General features: G+C 37.9%; 1 protein-coding gene across 1 annotated transcript in view; it reads right to left on the reverse strand.

The window, feature by feature from the left end:
• The window catches only part of PLXDC2 (plexin domain containing 2), a 286,298-nt gene that overhangs the window by 3,474 nt on the left and 270,513 nt on the right, over positions 1-12,311 (reverse strand). The window contains exon 13 of the mRNA XM_082498988.1: positions 10,596-10,756. Within this exon, the coding sequence (XP_082355114.1) occupies positions 10,596-10,756 (161 nt within the window). The remainder of the gene's footprint in view (positions 1-10,595; positions 10,757-12,311) is intronic.

The raw sequence follows: 12,311 nt of genomic DNA on the forward strand, positions 1-12,311 counted from the left end.
ACCCCAATCAACAAAAAAAAACCAGAGAGAAAGCAAGCTGACTATTTTAACTAACTCCTTAGTTTTGTCATCCAAATTAACAGGAAAAAATATGGTTCTTTCTCTGAAATTAGAACTCTTAGAGGAAATCCTCTGATCTGTGGCTGGAGAGTTTTAACTCCTGCTTCCTCTCAGTCTTTTACAAAGCAGGAAAGCAGGACTATGATTTTTCTCATAGGACTGAAGCTTCCTTGGGTTCATTATTTTAAGCAAATAAAGACGAAGGAAAAGCACTTGTGATCTTACATGACCAGGATGCAGAAGACACATCAGGATGCAGAAGAATAATTTATGATACAGATTAAGAAAAAAAAGAGTTCCTATTGAAGATTAGTAAGACAAAATGAAAGAAACTAGCAGTTGGATAATCCATGGAAAGTGAGATCTACCTGTCATATATCTTACATTATGCCTGTCTACACCACTCTTGGTGGCTGTGCAGTATATTTGACTTCCTACAGCAGTACAAAGGCTGGAACAAGTGTCTTTACATAAATCTTGCAGGAGAGGAAGAATGGATGCTATTTGTCTTCTGAGAAGAAAAAGGAGGGGATTCCATCTATTTTTACTAAAGGGTGGAGACTGGAATATCTTCTCACTGTTGTTGCACAGAAAGGTCTCTTTCAACATAGGGGAATTTTGAGCCTTATAGGCCCCCTTTTAGCCATAAAAATGGTATGATGTCATTAAGACATGATAAAAAAAAAGGTTTGATGCATATCTGAGCGCATTTAATTGAATATTGTCTAAACAAAACTCAGTTGGTATGATCTGAACATGGTTTCCAGTGCTACAGTCTATGAAGGAGGTTGCTAGCTTTCGATCATCTTATTTCCTGCTGAACAGTATCTTTTTTAAGCAAAAGAGAAAAAAGTGGCTCAAGTTGAAAACTGCAGGAGAGTTTCAGATAGGTCAGTGCTTTCTGTATGTGTTTGACTGTATTGGTGGAATTTTACACGTAAATTTCTAGTAAACTTGATCATATTTAAAGGGAGGGAATAGAAAAGGACCTGTCAGTTTTTATGTTATGGGCCTCTATTGACTGTCCAGAGATCTTTGAAAGTGAAGCCTTTTATTTTCTGCTGTCAGGAAGGCTCCTACCTATTATAAGGCACTAGATCACAAATGATGAAACTATAAAATAAGAACAGAACAGTCTGCTACAATTTAGTTGAGGCAAAATTCAGTAAGAATTATATAGTTCTATACTGACTTACAGAATATAAACCAATCAGTGTCTCAAATTAATATTATCTTGAGAACAAAGGAACTTCAGACTTCCAGTGAAGAAGCTTGTTCAAAATCAATTCAAGATTTTGTAACGAATTTTAAAAATATTTGAAAATAAACTGAGTACACATAAACAAGAAATGAAATTTACTTTGTACATGCCATAGGAAAATAAATTGTAAGGTATAAGCAATATAGAAGATCAATTACAGGAGGAGAGACAGTTGTATAAAATTGCATTGAAATATTGGTATTTGAAGATTGATGCCCTGCTCCTGAGAGATTCCAGTGCTGGCATTATACACTATCTCTAAAATTTATGCCAGTTAACACTTTTCACCTGAGATGGTAATTCATTAAAAGCAATTGTCTCATCAATGCTTATAAATATTTAAAGGACGGGTGTCAAGACGATGGGACCAGACTCCTTTCAGTAGTGCCCAGAGACAGGACAAGGGGCAATGTGCACAAACTGGGACACAGGAAATTCCATCGGAACATAAGGAAAAGCTTCTTTACTTTGTGGGTGACAGAGCACTGGAACAGGCTGACCAGGGAGCTTGTGGAATCTCCTTCTCTGGTGATATTCAAAACCCGCCTGGATGCGTTCCTGTCCAAACTGCTGTAGGTGAACCTACTTTGGCAGGGGGGTTGGACAAGATGATATCCTAAGGTCCCTTCCAACCCCTACCATTCTGTGATTCTGTAGTTGTAATAACGTATATTTTGTTAGCTGCAGTAATTCCAAGGTTTTACATTTCCTTTTCATACATCTGCATTAAGACAAGTTTCTATCAGTAATGGCCAGAAGGAACTTGGCAACATGTATTACATATTTGACATTCTTACGTCCTATCCTCTACTATCCCTATCCCATCCTCATCCTATCCTTCATTCAGTACAGAAAAGTGGAATGAGGATGATTCTGTACCGATCTGCAATGTCAGAAGAGCAGTGAAGGGATAGCATAATGAAAAATCTGTCCCTCTGTCATCTCCCCAACCCTGCCACATGCACATTTTGTTCTGAAAATTTTCTAAAAGGTTATCAAAAGTTCCTTTGTGTATTTCAATGAACATAAAATCCCAGAGTCCTTGTGCATGGATCAGCTATTCATTCCTATTCAGCAGTAAACTTGAACAGTGGATTTCACCAAGACACACAGAGATTCTCTTTCCAAACTGAGTTTATGTGAGTATAAATACTTGAATTAGAATGAGAAGGTCAATCTTTCAAAGTCTTGAAAGACTCTCCAGAGCTCCCTAGCAAACCTGATTTCCCACTTGTCATGGTTTCAGCTGGGACAGAGTTGACTTTCTTACTAGCAGCTATTATAGTCCTATGCTTTGGGTTTGTGATGGGAATACTATTGATAGCGCACTAATGTTTTTTGTTGTTGCTAAGAAGTTAAGGCCTTTTCTGCTTCTCATACTGCTCCGCCAGTGGATGGTCTGGGAGTGCACAGAAAGTTGGGAGGAGACACAGCTGCAATAGCTGACCCCAACTTACCAAAGGGATATTCCATACCATATGGTGTCATGCTCATTATATAAAGCTGGGGGAAGAAGAAAGAAGTGGGAGACATTCAGAGTGATGGCATTTTGTCTTCCCAAGTAACCATTACGCGCGTTGGAGCCCTGCTTTCCCGGAGATGGCTGAACACCTGCCTGCCGAGGGGTAGCAGTGAACAAATTCCTTGTTTTGCTTTGACTGTGTGCACCTTTTTTGCTTTACTTATTAAACTGTCTTTATTTCAACTCAACGAGTTTTCTCCTTGTGGTCTTCTGATTCTCTTCCCAGTCCCACCAGGGGGGGAGTGAGCAAGTGGCTGTGTGGTGCTTGGTTGCTGGCACGACACCACTACACTACACAAAAGCTGAATTTATTGAATACTTTTTAGGCTGACTTCTCTAATGCAAATTTGTCTTCTCTGTCTATTGATTATTCTCCTGTATTTCAAATCTTTCAAACTTTCAGAGGACTGTTTCATTGTTTCTACTGAAGGCTGCATCTTACATTTCCATTGATGTCAAGTTCTTTGTCTAATTCAAGGGCCTAAAGACATTTAAATCTATTTTAAAGCTGTATTCTTTAACCATACTTTGCCAACAATGCCTATTTAACTCTCTTAAGTGGAAATAAGTAAATACAGAGCTATCCAAATTCTAGATCAATTGTCAAAACCCCAGAAAAAATGTAGTGACTTACTCAAATGGATTAAGAAAAGGGGAAAAAAACTATAGTAAGGTCTATCTCTAAATGAGCACATGTTAACCTGATACCATCAAGACCCGTTAGTCTAAGAATACTCGTCCACTGCTAATCTATTTGGGTATTCAGGCCTCCTGCTTTCTCATGACAAGGAAAGATCTTTCTGTTACCAATTATCTTTCCCATAACAGGTGTCTGTGTGCTCAAAGTTGCCTGAAATATTGTTTAGGCAGTTATAATTTGTGCATCAGTCTTTAATCTCTCTTAAAAGCACCCAATTTATTTGGCAAATCACAGTCGGAAATGGATGAGGCTTCAAACATCTGAAACTGTACTTCTGATACGCATTTCCAGGAATAAGAAAAGATCAATTGCCTGACATCATGTTAATTTAATATTTTGAAGAAACTGTTCTGAAACAAAGATTGCTTCAGACTTAAAATCTACCAGCTTCATTTATTTTTCTTTTTGATAGAAGTGCTTGTTTAAAGTATCTCTTTGTGATTTAAACCACGTCTTGTTATAACAATGTTTCTGCAGTCTTAGGTTCATCTTAGTAGCTGGCTGCTGATGGACGAGAAACAGAATGCCTCCTTCCTCTCCACCTTTGACTTTTATTGTCAGTGTTGATTATTTATTTTAGCACTTCTCCCTTGTGGCTGATTTAGGTTTCTCTTGCTGGTTCCTGCTGAGCTGGATAAGCTTTGGAAAAAATAACTTTACTATCAGTACAAGGCAATGACAGCGAGATCAATGACAATACCCCAAATGCCAGGACACTGCAGAACTTTGAAAGAAGAGAAGAATGATACTTGTTCTCTCCTTTTTAATCATCATCTTCACAAAGCACAATTCAGTCCAAAATTCTGGACAAAAACAAATTGATGACCATGTCAAGCCTTTTTCAAACTAAAAGCATAATCCCCTGTCAAATGTATACATAACAAAAACAATGGGCCGTATCCCAAAAGAAATCAGCAGAGCTGTGTGAGCTTCATCACCTGTCTAAGCCAGCTGAGGATCTGACTCTTTTTTAAAAAATTCCTTCTTTCTTTCTTATTCTGTCTCCTACGTACTTCTCATTTGTTTGAAGACATACACTGCATCTGTGACATTAATGCAGAAACCTGTAAATGGTGCATGGAGAACAGGGCTGGCTGTGAAATGATGGCTCTTATTTGTGTTGTGCACGTTAATTCCCTGAGCTCTGAAACACCAAGAACTGCTCCGGCTTTTTTGACTATTTTCTCCCGCTATTTCCTTCCTCTAAGCAGACGTGGGATGAGAAGAAAGTCGACTGCTAGATCTGAATGTTTCCAGATAATGCAACAGTGAATGTTTGTAGATACTGCAGCACAATCCACTATGCAGCTCAATCATTAGAAAAAATACCCAACAATTAGCGCTTTCTCAGACTACCCCAGCTAGGGCTCAGGGCTGAGGAACCATCCTCAGTCCACGGTAACAGTCTGCATGCCATCGCCTTCCGGTGAAGCTGACAGAGTTAAATGACAGGAATGCAGACACTTCCATGCCAGTCAGTCTCTACGCTAAAAAAACAGTCTATTCAATTTACTAGTAAAGACGTAATTCAATTTAAATCAGGAAGAGTCGAGGCACATCCCCCAGGCTCTGATCACGCACTATTATTTTATTTGCTGAAGATCTGCAGCTGCTCATTCCTTCCTCCCTCTCCTTCTCCCCAAGGTCACCTCCTGGCTCCATAGCACCAGTTCAACTCTCTGTGTGGCCGTTTGAAAAAACAGATTTGTGAAATTATCCAGCTTAAACATCCAAAATGAAGTAAAACAAACAACTAAAAAAGACATAGCTATGTGCATGTGTGTAAGCGAGTGTACATGCCTGTTTCTAAGCAGCCGAATCAGCCCAATTAAGATCTGGAAAACCTCCAGGGAGGGTGGGAACATGAAGGCAAGGGCTATGGCCTTTAAAACGGGATCTTAACTCAAAAGAATGATAACTTGTAATCACAAACACCCACCCTTCTCTTCAGTGTGTGACACATTAACTACTATTAAGACATACACAGCTGCTATTAAGAAACACACAGGCTCCAAATTCACTCGTATCCCTACAGCTTCAGAGTCTACATGTGTTATTAAGTTGGATTTGGTTTTGTATCTGTAAGCTGAATACAAGAGAAAGGCTCTTTGCCTGAGGTTAAGATGGTCCCAACTTGCACTGTTAGTTTAGACTCCTTAAAATCCCCTACCCGCAGAGAACTACCACAGAAAAATTTCATTTGCAGTTGTTGAGCCTTACATAAGCCCGTTTGGCAACAGCATCTCTGTGTCCAGCTGGGAGAAGACATCACGAGGTCTGACTCCCCGCCTTCATACTGGCCAGTAATTCCTCTGCTGTCTTCTCAGCTGCGGCCACATCATCTTGCCTTTGTTCCCCAAAGGCAGAACACTGGTATGACAGCTGAGGTAAATTTTAAAGATTAAAAGGACTTTGGACCAATATATAAGTAAGAAGGGTAAGAAAAACACAAGAAAGCACGCACATGAAAACTTATTGTGCCATGTGCAACCCTTCTGTCTGCAGATAACTGGGTGCAAACAGGCAAAGGCATTAAGTAAAAGAGGGTCTGCCTTATGCTTTGCTTTTTGATTTGCTAAATGTTCCCTGGACATTAATTGCCTTCAGCGCCAAAGTTCACACACAAATGCAAATCAATAAAGGTGAAAAATATAAGAAAAAGAGAACATGAAGAAAAAGAAGGGAAGAAGTAAAATCTAAAATACTACTAAACCTGCTATTTGGCCCGCAAATCAATGAAATTTGAGCAAATCCATCTGACTCAGTTAGGAATTTCTTTACTTCTGTTTACATTCAGCTCCAGATATCTGTACCGCTTTTGCTATGTTCTATATCACAGGCATGCAATCTACTACAACATCATGCTTGGCTTCTTGGCCACCAAATCTCAAATCCTGAATGCAAATATGCTACGAGATAGTGAATAAATTAATTACTTTTTAATTTTGGTATAGCTAGTGTGTAGCTACACGTGTTATAGCTATATTTCTGACACAGGCTTCTGCTTTGTTGAAAAAGACATGAAGAGCACTATTTGACATGCATGCCGGTCTTAAAAAATCAGTGCAAATAAGTTCAAAGTATACTCAAGAGACACAAGAATCCTCAAGGCAAGAGTAGGTATGTAACTTGATCCAAAAGGGGAAATTATTTGCAACAAAATCAAATTCAAGGGAGAGAAAATACCACAGGGCTATCCATAAATAAATAAAAGACCAAAGCATACAACAAATCTTCTGTCGCTCTGCAAGATAATCTTTAATTGACATTTATCCTCAGTTTTTAGAAATAGCCTGCTCAAAGTTCATTGGAACTTTGACTGGAACCCCCTTAACTTTAAAAGTTGATAATTCATCCTATCTTTAGGTCACCAGAGAAATGTCCAACTTAAACAACGAAACACATGTTGAATAGTGTGGGGGCTGGAAGAAACAGGAAAACATTGCATTTTGATTTGAATCCTCTACACACTTAACAAAAAGGGGAATTTCTTTTGAAAAAGTATTGAACTATTTGGATGGTATTCTTTGAAAATGACACACTATTATGGGCATTCAAGACTTCTCAAGCTGTTTGTTGAAAATAGCTACTTTTGTTCCAGGTGGGGTTACACATATGCATTGTGCTCAACAGCTATGAACAAAACCACTAGATGAAACATTTGCTTCAGGCTTTAGGGATAAAAAAAATCATAGAATAGTATTACTCTGTTCTAAAGCAATAGTTGCTTTTGGAATAAATGGCATTTTTCTTGGATTTTGTGTATTGCTTATTTAAACCAACACACAGGATATCATTTAATGGTGCTCAGAGGTGTCACAAGGGATTGCATTTATCAGTGCAAGGTTAAACAGTGCAGTCAAAATGTGGGTGTATTTAACCTTATCCTGGGGGAGCTCACCCAGAAAAGGGACTGCATGACAAATGTGAGGGGCATCGTGAAGTGGGATTCGAGATGAGCAATGTGAAAACCTGAGGGAGGTGGTAAGTGAATACTGGGTGATATCTGCAGAAAGCACAAGGGAGAAAGAGTCTTAAAGTCTCAGATATGGGATCAGTTTATTATACTTTTCTTTATTCTGTAACCAGTCATGACTATGAACCAAATCAACCCAAAATTTCTTACATAGCCCTTAACCTAAAAAAACCCCAACAGAATCTGGCTGAAAATGATGCTTTACCTACAAAATCATGACAGCATCCTAGGATCTTAGACGTAAAAAGAAATCTCTCTATTAGTCATGTTACAGTTTTGAATGTATGCTATGTTTAATATGTTTAATATCAATATGATGCCTCTATAAAAGTAAACATAAACAGGGCAGGTCCCCATTCTTTATTTTGCCCAGCCTTAGATTTATATTGATTACTGATAATAGAGAAACCAATGCAGATCTTGATTTGGCTAGAAGACTTGATGGCAGACTACAGTGTACTAGTAATTTTTTAGAGAGCTGTATGAGGGAGCTGCCTGTCCATCTGTCACATCTTGCTTTAACTGTGCAACTTGCTTTATTAATCAAGAGACTCATACAATATTATTTTCAAAAATATTTATGTGCTTGCTCTCATTTCACGACCAAGCCCACGGCAATCCTCTTGAGCAACTTCCCCAGAACGGTAACATCAGGTCCACATTTCATTCATTTCCCATAAATAATGCAGCTTGTCTACTGTGGTATATGGGGCACCATGTTATCTGTAACAGCTTACTCAGAAATATTTTTCAGTTGCACAAATACAATAAGGAATGCTTTTTTTTTTTTTGTAACAGTGACCTATTTATGCCAGTTATGTCTTGTTATTTTTTTTGTATTTCAGTTTCAAAATGCAAGTCTGAGAAGATACATTCTTCTCTGTATTGGAAATGTACATCCTATAGATCAGCTGGATATAAGAATAATATATTCTACTCTTTATTTCTTGAATTGGTCAAACTATTTTTTTCCTTTGGAAATTAAATGATTAAACTTCTTAAAAGCAATTTCATTTCCAGAATGAAATTCTGTTCTTCTATGCTTACGATACCAACAAGGGCTTTAAAGTTTTAGAATTTATGGAAATGTTCTAAAATACAGAGTAATCCCTCTCCACCCTTTGTGGTTTTACCACTGCAACAGTGGTTTTACTGCTCACAGGGAAAGGCCACCCCTTCATGGGTAGAACTTTTTATAATTCTTGTTAAATGGCTGATTCTTCACAAGTATCACAATTTTCCTACTAACCAAAAGAGGATCCATATTATACCACATTTTGCATAAATATGATTTTGATTGATTTACTTCCTTCTGTCCTTATTCAATTATTTCTCCTTTATTTTCAACAACAAGATTATGTTTTTCTGTTTTTTCTAAAAGCCTACATCACTTGCTAAAAGACGTTTTAGCTTTGACTGCCTAGATTGATTAATGACACCTACAGATTAAATTCAGTGGAATGGGTTTAACAAAACTGATTAAAGCATCACTGTTTGCATGATGAGTATGATATCAATGAATGAAATAAATTAACATGCCATTACTACACTGAGAACAAAAATAAATAAATAAATGTGTGTTTTAATTTGGTATTCTTCTCTCCTTAAAAAAACATGTTGCCATTTATTTAGCCTTTTCAGTCACATCATAACAGGTAAGAAACTTGTTTTCATTAGAGTGAAAGAATAGCGATTCGATCTGTGTGTGAAAAAAGAAAGCCACAAATCCTTCTCTTTTGTACAAGGACTTCAGTGGAGTTTTGTTTGTCTACATCAATACAGAACTGGCTTGAAATGTTGCATAGACATGAAAGAAAACCATTGATTTTATTATGTGGATGCTGTTCTCCGACAGTTAACGCAGTTACATCGCTTGAGCCTGGCATACTGATAAACAATTCATTTTGATTTCTGTCACTACTATTGCATCTAAGCTGTATATTTATTATAATATGATTTTAAAGATGAGTCATTTTGTTCATGTTCACGTCTCACTTCAATTCACACTGCTGTCACTCAGAATGAATGTCTATATCTTCCTGGTCCAGACTTTTACCTAAGCAATCCCTAGGTACATCCCTAGTGACGCTTCCAGTGATTCTGCATCTTCGCTATTGCCCATTAGAAAGTGTCCAGGCTCTTAAAAGTAAGGGAGAACTGCAGGTGGGGGTTATGAACAATCAGCATTTTCTTTCATGTTTAGCAACTCTATACTTACCATAATGTAGAGGAACACTGCTGGGTTGAAAAAAACACAAGTAAGTAAGTGTAGGTATTCACAGTTTTTTTGTAGATTCAAACACCCATGGAAAATGTTCCTTTCTCATATTGTCATGTACAGTGGAGTTGAGCTGACTAAATGTCAGCAGCTGCAATGTAGATACCTGCACCTGGGGTAGCTATCTGTATTTGAGGGAGAAAAATGGTAATTTATCTAATCCTAAAGGAGATGTCTCAAATAGGTCAGATGAATCATGGTCTAAAAGAGTTTCTTTCTCTTTACACTAATAAAAAGAGCAAAGGGAAATGATATTAGATTTAGATGTCAAAATTAGGTGAAAAGAATCTTTTCCACACTCTGTGGCAAAGTGTTAAAAGATTTCTACAAATGAATGTATAGAACAGCTAACACTTTTCCAGCTAAAAACTTACTTTATGTCAGCTCTTCTGGTGAATTAATGGATGCAAACATTTTATTTTTCCACAGGAAAAGAATTGAAAAAAAATATATATCCCAAAATAAAATGCCAGTGCACATGACAGTTAATGGAAAAATGCTATGGTGAGGACTATGAAGGGTAAGAAAGAGAGGTGGAGTGGTATCTGAGATATATCTTTCTTTGGTAAAAACCAAAAAAAGTAATAGCCATAGTAGTTAAAGAAGCAGCTAAGTGACAGACATGTTAAGAACAAAACAGCATTGCCTGCTAGATGAGTAGGTCCATGTCTTCAAACTTGCCCTGCGCACACAAGAATACTTTCCAGATTTGGTAAAGAAAGTTCTATTCTGGAGACCCCAATTATAGTAGCCGAGTGACAAGACTAGTAGTGACACAACATGTTACTTTTGTCTTACCTCTATAAAGAAGAGACTAGCCGCTGATGTTGGATGATGATACATATAGACCGTCACGAGGATGGCTGCAACCACAATGAGGACCAGGACTAAAATGCCAACAATTAAACCAGCATGAAGCGTTCCGCCTTTCTTCTCTGCTGCACTGTCGTCTGTGGAAGCTGCACAAATGGCACACTTATTAGCACAGTAACTTTTGTCTTATCCGTTCCATTTCACCACCAGCAATTGAGCATTTGCTTTTTCTGTGTTACATGTTCCTCGTTTTCCACAGCCCAAGTTAGAAAAAGATGTTAGATGTCTCTTTCCTACAACCAAATGCTCTCATAATCTTAATGAACAGACGTTTCCAAATGTTTTACTAATTCTAACTCAATAAACAAAATTAATATCCTTTCTTTTGAATGCAATCTGGACATTCTGAAGTTCCTAATTACCTTCATAATGAATTTTGCTTTGACTTTCTCATAAAACTATTGCAGTTGCCCTACAGACAAAAAGTACTAATTGAATACATTTTGAATGTTGGTTGTTTTTTTTTAAAGCTTCAAGTTGAGACATGCCACAAACCCTTGTGAGGTCTAACTAATAAACACATTCTGAAAGCCTGATTCATTAGCTTGGAGAGGGGTTTTGAATCACCCTGTGCAACTGAATCAGACAGCCAAAAGTGTAACAGATGGATGTTAAATGACCCTGCAATATTCTAGTCTTGGTCTGAATGGAACACTCATCATACCAAAGAATTACAGAAGACCATCCGCTTACTAAACTTGATATCAAGAGGCTGCTCATGCTACACTCCCATCAGGAGAAAAGAGGGCTGTCTCTGTCACACAAGCAACTTGTCAGCAGTGCTTCCAAATAAGTGACGGGAAGTCTTTTAACAACACTGTAACCTTTGTGGAAAAAGTCACTCAATAGATTAACCAACGTCTGTAGAACTGTTTGTGCTCGGGTGTGATTTCTACTTTGGACAACCTGGAGTATGGCAGCAAGTACAAACATGGTGATAAGCAATGATTCTTCAGCATCCTTGTGCATAAAAGGAGAAGTGCTGTTCTACCCACCACTGCAGGCAAAAGAGCGATTCAGAAGCCCCAGGTTTAAGAAACACCATCAGAGCACTGGCCATTTGGCATCACAAACTTTCACAAATCATTCTCCTAATATTCCCACTGCTTTCTGCCTTCCCGGCAATCCTTCAGATCACCTCCATTCCTTAATCCATACAAAACTTGTCTCTGATATCACTTATGAGAAATTTTCCGTCGGTTCCACTTTTCAATTTCCTCTCAAAATGCTTGCTTGCCAACCTGACTATAATGATAATTTTTGATTTCTACTGTCATCCTTTTTGTAGTGCCACCTCCCTGAACTCTTTGTTTGGTTGTCTCAAGAGTGTCGTGGTCTGTGAGGTCAGGGACTGTCCTTTTATTCGTTCTTGGAAAACAGCTATTGAGATATGGGTACCACTTACAAACAAGTTACTGTCATTGTTATTAATAGTAACAGCAACAAAAGCAACAACGATAACTGTACATGGTCTCTTACTATGCATCAGATTGTGAGTAGAGTGCTCCATGCTAACATTAAAAAAAGAGAAGAGGAAATAATAGAAGAGGGGTCCTTATACAGTGTTAAATGCCTTGTATGACGGACGATAAAAGAAAACAGAATGGTTAACCTCAGTGTAACAGCTCAACCGTGTGTGGC

Source organism: Vanellus vanellus (assembly GCF_965231255.1).
Source record: "Vanellus vanellus genome assembly, chromosome: 2".
Taxonomy (NCBI): Eukaryota; Metazoa; Chordata; class Aves; order Charadriiformes; family Charadriidae; genus Vanellus; species Vanellus vanellus.